General features: G+C 46.1%; 1 protein-coding gene across 2 annotated transcripts in view; it reads right to left on the bottom strand.

Moving 5' to 3' along the window:
- The window catches only part of mcf2a (MCF.2 cell line derived transforming sequence a), a 99,688-nt gene that overhangs the window by 77,483 nt on the left and 9,541 nt on the right, over positions 1 to 12,664 (bottom strand). For both annotated transcript variants that reach the window (XM_052021009.1, XM_052021010.1), the window contains exons 2-3: positions 8,718 to 8,801; positions 2,606 to 2,720 (exon numbers count right to left, since the gene is read on the bottom strand). In XM_052021009.1, coding sequence (XP_051876969.1) covers positions 2,606 to 2,720; positions 8,718 to 8,801 — 199 coding nt within the window. The remainder of the gene's footprint in view (positions 1 to 2,605; positions 2,721 to 8,717; positions 8,802 to 12,664) is intronic.

Genomic DNA, 12,664 nt, shown 5'->3' with positions numbered 1-12,664 from the left:
AGGGAGACCTTGAGTGCATCCCTGAATCTTAGCCTCCACCTGCCTGCCAATCTCTTCCCATGACACAGCTTGGAACTGAGTGTCTGTTTCTGGAGCCTGGTGTCAGGCCTGCAGATGACATGTCCTGCCTGACGTAGACAGCTGAACGTGACTAGAACCTTGGTGCTGGGGATGCTGGCCTGGGAGAGGATCTGCTGGAGTATCTTTCCCAGTGCCTGCTGAAGGTAGCTCATGTCTCAGAAGGACAGGGGTCATGGCTTCTCAGTGGACCGTGAGATCCAACTCTTCCACAACTCACCCCTCTATATTTATCAGGAGCAAGATGATAGCCAGGGAAAGAGGGGTCCCCTGCGAACCAAAGGGTTAATGTATGTGGTGTGTGGATCCAGGGGATGTAGTGGAGGGCCAAAATGAATCCTTCCCATCTGTATTCATCAAGGAGATGGATGTGGAAGATAGTGAGTTCAGGAAGGGCTTTGTGGATAATCTGGAGCAGTTGGTGTTAAGAAGATGTGAGTTGTTATGGGATGCATAAGGGTTGCTAAATCCCTAAGGCTGGATGAGGTCTATCCCAGGTTGCTTTGGGAAGCAAGCAAGGAGAAAGCTGGAGCCCTGATGGATAGTTTTGCATCTTTGTTAGCCACAGGAGAGGTTCGAGAAGACTGAAGAATAACTAACAATCCTTCAAGAAGGGAAGCAGGGATGAGCAGAGAAAACAAACCACTGGAGGAACTCAGCGGGTCAGGAAGCGCCTATGGAGGCAGGGGGATGGTCAACGTTTTGGGTTGAGACCCTGCATCAGACCTGCAGGGTCAGGCATGCCAACTGCAGGCCAGTGCTGGGGAAATCCTAACGGGTATGATTTATGTAGATTTGGAAAGGCAGGGGCTGATCGGGGATAGTCGGGGATAGTCAGCACGGCTTTGTGCGGGGGAATCCTGCCTCACTAACTTAAGTTTTTTGAGGACGTAACTAAGAAGGTTGATGAAGGCAGGGCAGTAGACGTTGTCTATATGGACTTCAGTAAGGCATTTGATATGGCAGGCTGGTCATATGGGATCCAAGGCGGGCTGGCGAATTGATACCAAAATTGGTCTGGTGATAGGAGGCAGGGGTTGGTGGTGGAAGGATGCTTTTCTGATAGGAAGTCTGTGACCAGTGGTGTCCCCAGGGATCGGTGCTGGGAGCCTGTCATTTGTCATATGTACGAACAACTTGGATATGAATGTATGGGTATTGGTATTAGTATTGGTATTGGTTTATTATTGTCACGTACTGAGGTACGGTGCACTGAGGTAGTACAGGGTAAAAACAATAACAGAATGCAGAATGAAGTATCACAGCTACAGGGAAATGAATTGCAGGTAGACAATAAGGTGTAAGGACATAACGAGGTAGATTGTGAGGTCAAAGGTCCATCTCATTGTATAAGGGAACTGTTCAATAGTCTTATCACTGTGGGATAGAAGCTGTCCTTGAGCCTGGTGGTACATGCCCGCAGGCTCCTGCATATTCAGGGGGAACATGTCCCGATGGGAGAGGGGAGAAGAGAGAATGACCTGGGTGGGTGGGGTCTTTGATGATGCTGGCTGCTTCACCAAGGCAGCAGGAGGTACAGAGGGAGCAACGTAAGAGGTATGATAAGTAAAGCTGCACAGGACATGAAGATTGGTGGTGTTGTGGACAGCAAGAGAGGTTGTCTAAGCCTACAGCAGGATATGGATCAGATGGAAAGTTGGGCAGAGCATTGGCAGATGGAATTTAATCCCAACAAGCTCAAGGTGATATATTTTGGGAAGTCAAATAGGGTTAGGACTTACGCAGTAAATGGCAGGGTGCTGAGGAATGTTAATGAACAGACGGACATCGGAGTTCAAGTCCAGAGATCACTTTTGGTCTCCATTAGACGTGGGTCTGCAGTCCTGCCCAAGGAAGAGGGTGTTGTACTTTGCTGAGAATGATAATGTGCTTCCCAAGACGAATGCTGTATCTGGGGGAGGGTGGGATGGGGAGAGAGGGACAGTGGGAGGGAGGCCTGACTGGAGCCTCGGGGAAGTGTGGTGTAATTGGAGATTAGGAAAGGGGATTTGGAGAGGAGGGGTACCAATGGTTGGGGGGGGGGGGGGAGGTAGTGAGGAGGGAGGGAATCTCAGCTGGCATTATGGTATGGAGTGGAGAGACCAGTAGGTGGTGGGAAGGTGGCCCTTGGTATTAATGAGTTTTAAAGTGTTCAATAGATGAAAGCCAAATGTGACCTGTTGCTTACACCGTCCACTGGGAGAGCAGGGGGAACGTGTCTCGGTTCTGGACCATCAGCAATGAGATCCTTTGAGGAGAAGCTGAACCAAAGCTTGAGGAGGAAAGGATTTGAAGGAAACGGTGTTGGAGGAGGAGGTAGATGGAGGGAGCTCATGGGGCACAGGTGAGACAGCCCTGACTCAATGCTGGACGGTTCTGGGGAATTCCATGGAAAAGCCGATTTTCACAAACTTCCTTCAGTGCAGAATGTGTGGTCGGAGGCCCCAGAGTCTATGGGACTGAGCTCCAGTATAAGGCACAGAAGAGGAGAGATGGATGGAACCACATTGTGGGCTTCAGTGCATACCTTGAAATGGTGGTCAGGTACACAAGGACTTGCTTTACAACCTCGTCTGAAACGGCACAAAAGCTGGGGTAGTCCGGAAAGGTTAAAATCACCGCATCATCTTTACCTCGTCCGCCTGCAGAAGACAACAACAAGTATCAGTCCAACACCTACAGTTCCTTGGACAGCTGGCACTACTAAAAGGAAAGATTTGGCCCCAGCAGCCTGCTCCTGCATTTATTAAGTGCACTGCTCATCTTTATCTCAGCACCAGTTTCCAGCACCGTCTCTAATCTTTGCTTTCCTTAATATCTAGAGGGGGATATACCGACCCTCCCATAACAGATCTACTGACCTGTTTTGAATGAATTCACTGACTGACCCTCCACAGCCACCCAGGTTAGATAATTCCAAAGGTCACTGTTGTCTCAGTGAAGGGACTGAGACAACATCCTCATCTCAGTCCTAAATGGGTCTACCCCTTATTTTGAGACTGTGTACCCTAGACTGCTCAGCGCATCCTCTCTGCATCCACACCATAAAGCCCTGTAAAAGGTCTCAATAAGATCTCCTCTCATGCTACTAAATTCGAGAGAATACTGTCCCAGTCAACTTAAATTCTCCTCATATGACAAACCCACCCTCACTGGAACCAGTCTGGGGAACCTTCACTCCACTCCCTCTGTGGCTACGGATACAGAGATCAATGTTATAAGTGCTACACAGCGCTACAAACAATCTGCCGGAGGAGCTCAGCAGCTCGAGCAGCAGCTGTGGGAGGAACGGAATTGTAGATGTTTCAGGTCAAAACCCTGCATCAGAACCAGCATTCCAGCATCTGCAGTCTCTTGTGTCTCCAATACACAGTGCTCCTGGTGTGGCTGTTTGATGGTCAGTGGGCCAAAGGTTCTGATTCTGTGCTGCTTCTCTCTACCAATATATGACAAAGGCACCACTCAGGGCTAACAAATCATTTGCCCTCTTAATCGCTTACAGCATCTGGAATTGGAATTGGTTTATTATTGTCACTTGTACCGAGGTACAGTGAAAAACTTGTCTTGCATACTGTTCATACAGATCAATTCATTACACAGTGCATTGAGGTAGTACAAGGTAAAACAATAACAGAATGCAAAATAAAGTGTCACAGTGTGTTACGGACTCAGTGAATGTCCCTTTAAGATAGAGTGTGTGTGTGTGTGTGTGTGTGTGTGTGTGTGTGTGTGTGTGTGTGTGTGTGTGTGTGTGTGTGTGTGTGTGTGTGTGTGTGGTGTGCTTACGTCAATAGAAGATAAAGGACGTAATAACATTGTTGAAGAGGTCAGTCAAAGGGAGAGAGAGAGAGAAAAGGGAGAGAGACACTAGCCTGCTAGCTTCTCTATTGATGGATATGAAAAAATAACTGTGTCTGCCACTGAAATCCATGTATGGAAGTTGGAAGTAATCCAGTGGAGTTCACTTTGTTGCTGACCTGTAGAAGGAAACAGGTATTTGTGTGTGGACGACCATGATTCGGATGCTTTTTGGGGTGAGGAAGTCACTACCGAGTAAACACTGAAGTGTCGTTTGGGTTCCATTGTGGAACATTTGGATTTCATAATTACTCTCCCTATGTTCTCTACATCTACATCTTATCTTCAGACAACGGTGGTTGTTGAAGAAGCCTTTGCTCATGTTTCACCTTATAGCTTGCGGAACTGAACTTTAAGAACCATTCCTGGACTTGGAGTTTGGGACTTTGCCACACACACACACACGAAGAGTTTAGTTGTGGGGTTAATGTTCAAGGTTTAACATTTTTAATTCTAACATACTAACATTTTTACTTCTATTTTTCATATTATTATAAGTAGTGATTAATAAAATAGTTTTTAACACTGACTCATGACTCAGTGTGTTTCTTTTGTTGCTGGTTCATGAAAAAATGAAAGAGAAAGTGCAGTGCAGGTAGACAATAAGGTGCAAGGTCATAACGAGGTAGATTGTGAGGTCAAGAGTCCATCTTATTGTACTAGGGACCGTTCAATAGTCTTATAACAGCAGGGTAGAAGCTGTCCTTGAGCCTGGTGGTACGTGCTTTCAGGCTTTTGTATCTTCTGCCTGATGGGAGAGGGGAGAAGAGAGAACGTCCGGGGTGGGTGGGGTCTTCGATTATGCTGGCTGCTTTACCAAGGCAGTGAGAAGTGTAGACAGAGTCCATGGAGGGGACGCTGGTGTCCATGATGTGCTGAGCTGTGTCCACAACTCTCTTCAGTTTCTTGCGGTCTCGGGCAGAGCAGTTGCCGTACCAAGCCATGATGCATCCAGATAGGATGCTTTCTGTGGTGCATCAATAAAAGTTGGTGAGTGTCAAGGGGGACGTGCCAAATTTCTTTAGCCTCCTGAGGAAATAGAGGTGCTGGTGAGCTTTCTTGGCTGTGGCATCTACGTGGTTGGACCAGGACAGGCTATTGGTGATGTTCACTCCTAGGAACTTGAAGCTCTCCGCCTCAGCACCATTAATGTAGACAGGAGCACGTGCACCACCCCCTTCCCTGAAGTCAATGACCAGCTCTTTTGTCTGCATGAGAATGGTTGGTTTCCCTAAAGAACAACAGTGAACCAGCTAAGTTTTTAACCACAATCCACTTGCCCTATTTATAAAGGCAAGGGCCCCATACAGACATTGGTTCCAAAGGCAGCCTCTCAACATTTACAACCATCACTGACACATATGTCTCTGCTGCCCTGGTCTAATTGTTCTTGCACCCCTTTTAAACTGGGGGGAGTTTAAACTAGATTTGTTGGGGGGTGGGATCCGAACTGGAGAGACTGGGGAAGAGGCGTTTGGCTCTCAAATAGAGAAAGCTAATAGTAGGTACGAGAGGGAGGATAGGCAGGTGATAGAGAAGGGACGTGCTCAGACCGGTTTGAGATGTGTCTATTTTAATGCAAGGAGTATTGTGAACAAGGCGGATGAGCTTAGAGCTTGGATCGATACTTGGAGCTATGATGTGGTGGCCATTACGGAGACTTGGATGGCTCTGGGGCTGGAATGGTTGCTTCAAGTGCTGGGTTTTAGATGTTTCAGAAAGGACAGGGGGGGAGGCAAAAGAAGTGGGGGAGTGGCACTGTTGATCAGAGATAGTGTCACGGCTGCAGAAAAGGTGGACATCATGGAGGGACTGTCTACGGAGTCTGTGGGTGGAGGTGAGGAACAGGAAGGGGTCAATAACTTTACTGGGTGTTTTTTTATAGGCTGCCCAATAGTAACAGGGATATTGAGGAGCAGATAGGGAAGCAGATCCTGGAAAGGTGTGAGAATAACAGAGTTGTTGTGATGGGGGATTTTAATTTCCCAAACATCGACTGGCATCTCCAGACAGTGAGGAGTTGGGATGGGGTGGAGTTTGTTGGGTGTGTTCAGGAAGGATTCTTGACACAGTATGTAGATAGACCTACAAGAGGAGAGGCTGTGCTTGATTTGATATTGGGAAATGAACCTGGTCAGGTGTCAGATCTCTCAGTGGGTGAACATTCTGGAGATAGTGATCATAATTCTATCTCCTTTACAATAGTACTGGAGAGGGATAGGAACAGACAGACTAGAAAGGCGTTTACTTGGAGTAAAGGGAATTATGAGGCTCTCAGGCAGGAAATTGGAAGATTAAATTGGGAACAGATGTTCTCTGGGAAAAGTATGGAAGAAATGTGACAAATATTCAGGGGATATTTGTGTGGAGCTCTGCATAGACATGTTCCAATGAGACAGGGGAGTCATGAGAGGATACAGGAACCGTGGTGTACAAAGGTTATAATAAATCTAGTCAAAAGGAAAAGAAGAGCTTACAACAGGTACAGAGAGCTAGGTAATGTTACAGATCTGGAAGAGTATGAGGCTAATAGGAAGGAGCTTAAGAAGGAAATTAGGAGAGCCAGGAGGCGACATGAGAAGGCCATGGTGGGCAGGATTAAGGAAAACCCCAAGGCATTCTACATGTATGTGAAGGGCAAGAGGATAAGATGCAAAAGAATAGGGCCTATCAAGTGCAGCAGTGGGAAAGTGTGTATGGATCTGGAAGAAATAGCGGAGCTACTTAATGAATACTTCACGTCAGTATTCACTACAGAAAAAGATCTGGGGGAGTGTAGTGGGGACTTGCAGCAGGCTGAAAAGCTTGAGCATGTAGATATTAGGAAAGAGGAGGTGCTGGAACTTTTGGAAAGCATCAAGTTGGATAAGTCGCCGGGACCAGATGAGATGTACCCCAGGCTGCTGTGGGAGGCAAGGGAGGAGATTGCGGAGCCTCTGACGATGATCTTTGCATCAATGATGGAGACGGGAGAGGTTCCAGAAGATTGGAGGGTTGCGGATGTTGTTCCCTTATTCAAGAAAGGGAGTAGAGATAGCCCAGGAAATTATAGACCAGTGAGTCTTACCTCAGTGGTTGGTAAGCTGATGGAGAAGATCCCAAGAAGCAGGATTTATGAACATTTGGAGAGGTATAATATGATTAGGAATAGTCAGCATGGCTTTGTCAAGGGCAGGTCCTGCCTTACGAGCCTGATTGAATTTTTTGAGGACGTGAATAAACACATCAATGAAGGGAGAGCGGTAGATGTAGTGTATATGGATTTCAGCAAGGCATTTGATAAGTTACCCCATGCAAGGCTTATTGAGAAAGTAAGGAGGCATGGGATTCAAGGGGACATTGCAATATGGATCCAGAACCAGCTGGCCCACAGAAGGCAAAGAGTGGTTGTTGAAGGGTTGTATTCTGCATGAAGGTTGGTGATCAGTGGTGTACCTCAGGGATCTGTTCTGGGACCCTTACTCTTTGTGATTTTTATAAACGACCTGGATGAGGAAGTAGAGGGATGGGTTAGTAAGTTTGCAGATGACACAAAGGTTGGATTTGTTGTGGATAGTATGGAGGGCTTTCAGAGGTTACAGAGGAACATAGATAGGATGCAGAGTTGGGCTGAGAAGTGGCAGATGCGTTCAACCCAGATAAGTGTGAAGTGGTTCATTTTGGTAGGTCAAATACGATGGCAGAATATAGTCTTAATGGTAGGGCTCTAGGCAGTGTGGAGGATCAGAGGGATCTTGGGGTCCGAGTCCATAGGACGCTCAAAGCGGCTGCGCAGGTTGACTCTGTGGTTAAGAAGGCATATGGTGTATTGTTCTTCATCAACCATGGAGTTCAATTTAGGAGCCGAGAGGTATTGTTGCAGCTATATAGGTCCCTGGTCAGACCCCACTTGGAGTACTGTGCTCAGTTCTGGTCACCTCACTACAGGAAGGATGTGGAAGCCATAGAGAGGGTGCAGAGGAGATTTACAAGGATGCTGCCTGGAATGCAGAGCATGCCTTATGAAAGCAGGTTGAGGGAACTAGGCCTTTTCTCCTTGGAGGATGAGGGGGGACCTGATAGAGGTGTATAAGATGATGAGAGGCATTGATCGGGTGGATAGTCAGAGGCTTTTCCCCAGGGCTGAAATGGTGGCCACAAGAGGACATGGGTTTAAGGTGCTGGGGAGTAGGTATAGAGGAGATGTCAGGGGTAAGTTTTTTACTCAGAGAGTGGTGAGTGCATGGAATGGGCTGCCGGAAACGGTGGTGGAGGCGGATACGATAGGGTCTTTTAAGAGACTGTTGGATAGATACATGGAGCTTAGAAAAATAGAGGGCTATGGGTAAGCCTAGTAATTTCTAGGGTAGGGACATGTTCGGCACAGCTTTGTGGGCCGAAGGGCCTAAACTGTGCTGTAAATTTTTCTATGTTTCTATGTTCTATGTTTCTAATTCTATCCTTCAGCTTATACTTACAATGCTTGAATCTAAAAGGCAATAATTCTGGTTAAGAGAAAAGCAAATCCCAATACACGGCCCAATCACCTTTTTATTTTCAAGGAGAGACAAATGCAAGTAGCTTTGCTTTGGCAGACGATGCAAGGCAGTAAACTGATAAAGCACATTAATTGCTGATTGCTTCAACAGTCCCATCAGGCCTACTGCCTTATTAGTTAACCTATTATTAATGAGTTGCCAATCTCCAATGCTACTGGGTATCACATTTTGAAACAATAATAAAGCAACTAAGAGCCTGATATCACATTAATTTTTGGACAGCACTCAAGTCGTGAAGCTTACCTGCGAGAAACACAAACTGTTTCTTCAGATGTTCACTGATGCTTTTTGCACTGACAGAGTTGAGGATCTCTGGTGTAAGTTCATCTGCAAAAAATATTACATGTATGATAGTCGTAACGTTACCAATTCTTTTAATCAGCTCAACTATAACAAACTGCATTAATACCACAGCACCCTGAGGACTGTTGGCAAATAACATCGGTAAATTGGTTTATTATTGTCACATGTACCAAGTTACAGTAAAAAACTTGTCTTGCATACCGATCGTACAGATCAATTCATTACACAGTGCATTGAGGTAGTACAAAGGAAAACAATAATAAAATGCAGAATAAGGTGTTACAGTCACAGAGAAAGTGCAGTGCAGGCAGACAATAAGGTGCAAGGTCATAATGAGGTAGATTGTGAGGTCAAGAGTCCATCTTATCGTACTAGGGAACCATTCAATGGTCTTATAACAGCAGAATAGAAGCTGTCATTGAGCCTGGTGGTAAGTGCTTTCACGCTTTTTTATCTTCTACCTGATGGGAGAGGGGAGAAGAGAGAATGTCTGGGGTGGGTGGGGTCTTTGATTATGCTGGCTGCTTTACCGAGAAGCGTAGACATAGTCATTGGAGCGGAGGCTGGTCTCCGTGACATGCTGGGCTGTGTCCACGACACTCTGCAGTTTCTTGTGGTCCTGGGCAGAGCAATTGCCTTACGAAGCCGTGATACATCCAGATAGGATGCTTTCTATGGTGCATTGGTGAGGGTCAAAGGGGGCATGCCAAATTTCTTTAGCCTCCTGGAGGAAGGAGCAGGGAGACATTGTGCAGAGGTGGAGGGTGACAGTCATAGAGAGATAGAGCACAGAGAAAGACCCTTGATCCTCGCCAACCATCAACCATTAATTCCACATTAATCTCAGTTTTTAATCTCCCACATACTCTTCAATTACCCCAGATTCTATGCACTGGAACAATTTACAGCAGCTAATTAACCTACTGACCTGCAGGGCTATGGGATGTGGGAGGAAACCGGAGCACCCGGAGGAAACCCATTCCCACCGACACAGGGAGAACGTGCAGACTCCACACACGTCGCAGCCGAGGTCAGGATTGAACCCTGGTCTCTGGCGTTGCAAGACAGCGGCTCTACCTGCTGCCCCAGGGTGCAGCGACAGTTTTAAAGAGCATCTGAAAAGCAGGACGGGAAGTGGGGTGGTTGAGGGAAGGAACTCCGAAGCTTAAGTTTTTGACAGTTGAGGGTAGGGCCTCTGTGAGGGTGAGAGTAAATTTGGGGACATATAAGGGGGTACCTGTGCTGGGACCTCAGGACGTTTAGTGGATGGGGCAATTTACAGAGATAAACAGGAGTGTAAGCTTGGAGAGGTTTGACTGCAAGGCTGACAATTTTAAAATCAAGGCATTGCGAGAACACAAGACAGTGTGGGTCAGCAGGCAAAGGGAGCGGGGTGTGGGAGTCAGGTCTGGGCAGGAGAGTATTTGTTGATGAGGTCTGGGAGGGAGGAAGGTGGGAGAACTGTCCCACAATAACATCTGCAGAGCTGAGAGTTCCCCAGTGGATGTATTAGGAAAGGGCCTCATTTGCTCCAATGAAGGTATTGACCATTCTGAGACCAACTGCTTCCTGAAGCATTTTACGTGACAATTCCTTTCTCATGAGTAGCATAGCTCAAAGAGTGGTGGGAGTGTGGAATGGGCTGCCATCTGATGTGGTAAATGCGGGCTCGCTCTTAACTTTTAAGAGTAAATTGGATAGATACATGGACGAGAGAGGTCTGGAGGGGTATGGGCTGGGGGCAGGTAAATGGGACTAGCAGAATAATGTTTCAGCACAGACTAGAAGGGCTGAATGGCCTGTTTTCTGTGCTGTAGTTTTCTATGGTTCTATCTGATGCTCTGTGCCTGTGATGCTACTGCAAGTAAGTTTTTCATTGCACCTGTTCACACATGGACTTGTGCATCTGACAATAAACTCGATTTTGACATTAGAGCTTTTGCCTGTTAAAGTCCCTGGCATAAAGACAGTCCGAATTAAGAGAAATGCAGGCAAGTAATTTATCCCAAAGTTAGGTTACTGCACAAAATCTGACTCTGGAAACCCTACTGAGGCTTTCAAGTGAGACTTTGAAATCCTTGCGTCACAGATCTAAAAAAATTGGAGAGTTAATACTGAAACCCTTACATAAGGATTAGTTTGAAAGATATGGATTCTCATATGGAGAGGCTAAAAGAGATGCTTAAAATTCAAGGTCTGGTCACATTCCCACTGAGATCGATCACCACAATGTATAAATTCTCTGGCCTTGTAATTTAAATATGACTCCCAGGATTTGTGTAATTAATTATTTCTCATGTCCAAGTATTATTATGAAAGCCAATAAAATCCTTTTAAATCCCATTTATCCAGTTAAGTACTTGTACATTTATAAGCAGGAACATCGGCTTCCAAGCAGCTTTATCTTCAGTCTTCATCCCTAATAAGTGCACTAATCCAAATTCAGCCAGGGACCGTGTGCTTGGATAGGAGTGAGGAATTAGGTGAAATGAGAAATTAGTTATTTTTTTGTATTCAGTTACTGGCAGCACTGTCAAGGCCAACATTTATTGCCCATCCAAGGATATTGGTGAACGACTATAGTCATCAGTGGCACAGTACTGTAGCGGTTAGCGTAATGCTATTACAGCGCCAGCGACCCAGGTTCAATTCCCGCCGCTGCCTGTAAGGAGTTTGTATGTTCTCCCCATGACTGCGCAAAAAAGATGCATTTCACTGTGTGTTTTGATGTACATGTGACTAATAAATAAATATCTTAATCTTAATAGAATCACACAGCATGGAAACAGGCCATTCAGCCCAACTCATCCATGCTAACCAGTGGACACCCTTCCATATTAATCCCACCTCCCAGCACTTGGTCCGTGGCCCGCGTATGCCTGGGTGATTCAAGTGCTCATCAAGACACTTCTTAAGTGCTGTCAGTGACCCAGCTTCCACCGCGCTCTCGGGGAGTGTGTTCCAGGTACTCACCACTCTCTGGGTGAGGAAGGTCCCCCTCATCTTCCCTTTAAATCTCTTTATGTCCTCTAGTTTTATCTTCTTCTGATATGGGGAAAAGCTTCCTGCAGTCTACCCTGTCTATACCCCTCATCATTTTATATACCTCAGTCTTGTCCCCTTTTAACCCTCTCCACTCCAGAATAAGTTAATCTGCTAAGCCTTCTTCACTGCCCACTCTACTCAATGGAACTCACCGTGGGTTAGATCACTGACTCTGGCTGGACATCTCTCTGAAGATTTCATCACATGCCTAAAAGGATCCTACCTCCACTTTCCCATCCTTGACCAATGGACACATCCATCCCGCGCTTCCTAGCCACCATCTTACCCCAGCAGGTGACACTTGGGGAATGTCATCCAGCAATTGTCCCCAATCACTGGTAATTCGGAGTTGGGGCAAAGGTCAGCCGTTGTCTCAATGAACGGTGTTGACAGGTTCCATCTGTTTGCACATTCCATTCGGTTGTATTAGGTTTCCAGTAAACCCCTTCACTGGAGCCTGAGCCTTCTATTGTTTGTGGTAAAGAAATGAGGTCACGCCTCCAGTCAACACTCAATTGAAAAAGAACAGGTTTTAACCAGGGGAATTGTTTGTTCCCTGCAGCTCCACCAACCATCCCCAATGTCAAACACTCGATACACCAATGCCCCATGTGTACATAATGTAAATAAATAACTCCTTGTAATGGCCTTGTAAAACACAAATCAGATATTTTAAGCAAACTATGTTTACAGTATCCAGATCTACGCTTAGATCCATGATATCGTCATCCACATTGAAGCATTTCATTAAAATATCTGCAGCACAACCAGAATCCATATTCCATACCACAACATGCACAATTAAAGGAAAGCTTGCACTTGCAGGTGACTTTCTATGTGGT

The sequence above is a fragment of the Pristis pectinata genome, chromosome 8, assembly GCF_009764475.1.
Source record: "Pristis pectinata isolate sPriPec2 chromosome 8, sPriPec2.1.pri, whole genome shotgun sequence".
NCBI lineage: Eukaryota > Metazoa > Chordata > Chondrichthyes > Rhinopristiformes > Pristidae > Pristis > Pristis pectinata.
This window is presented reverse-complemented; position numbering and strand designations above follow the sequence as displayed.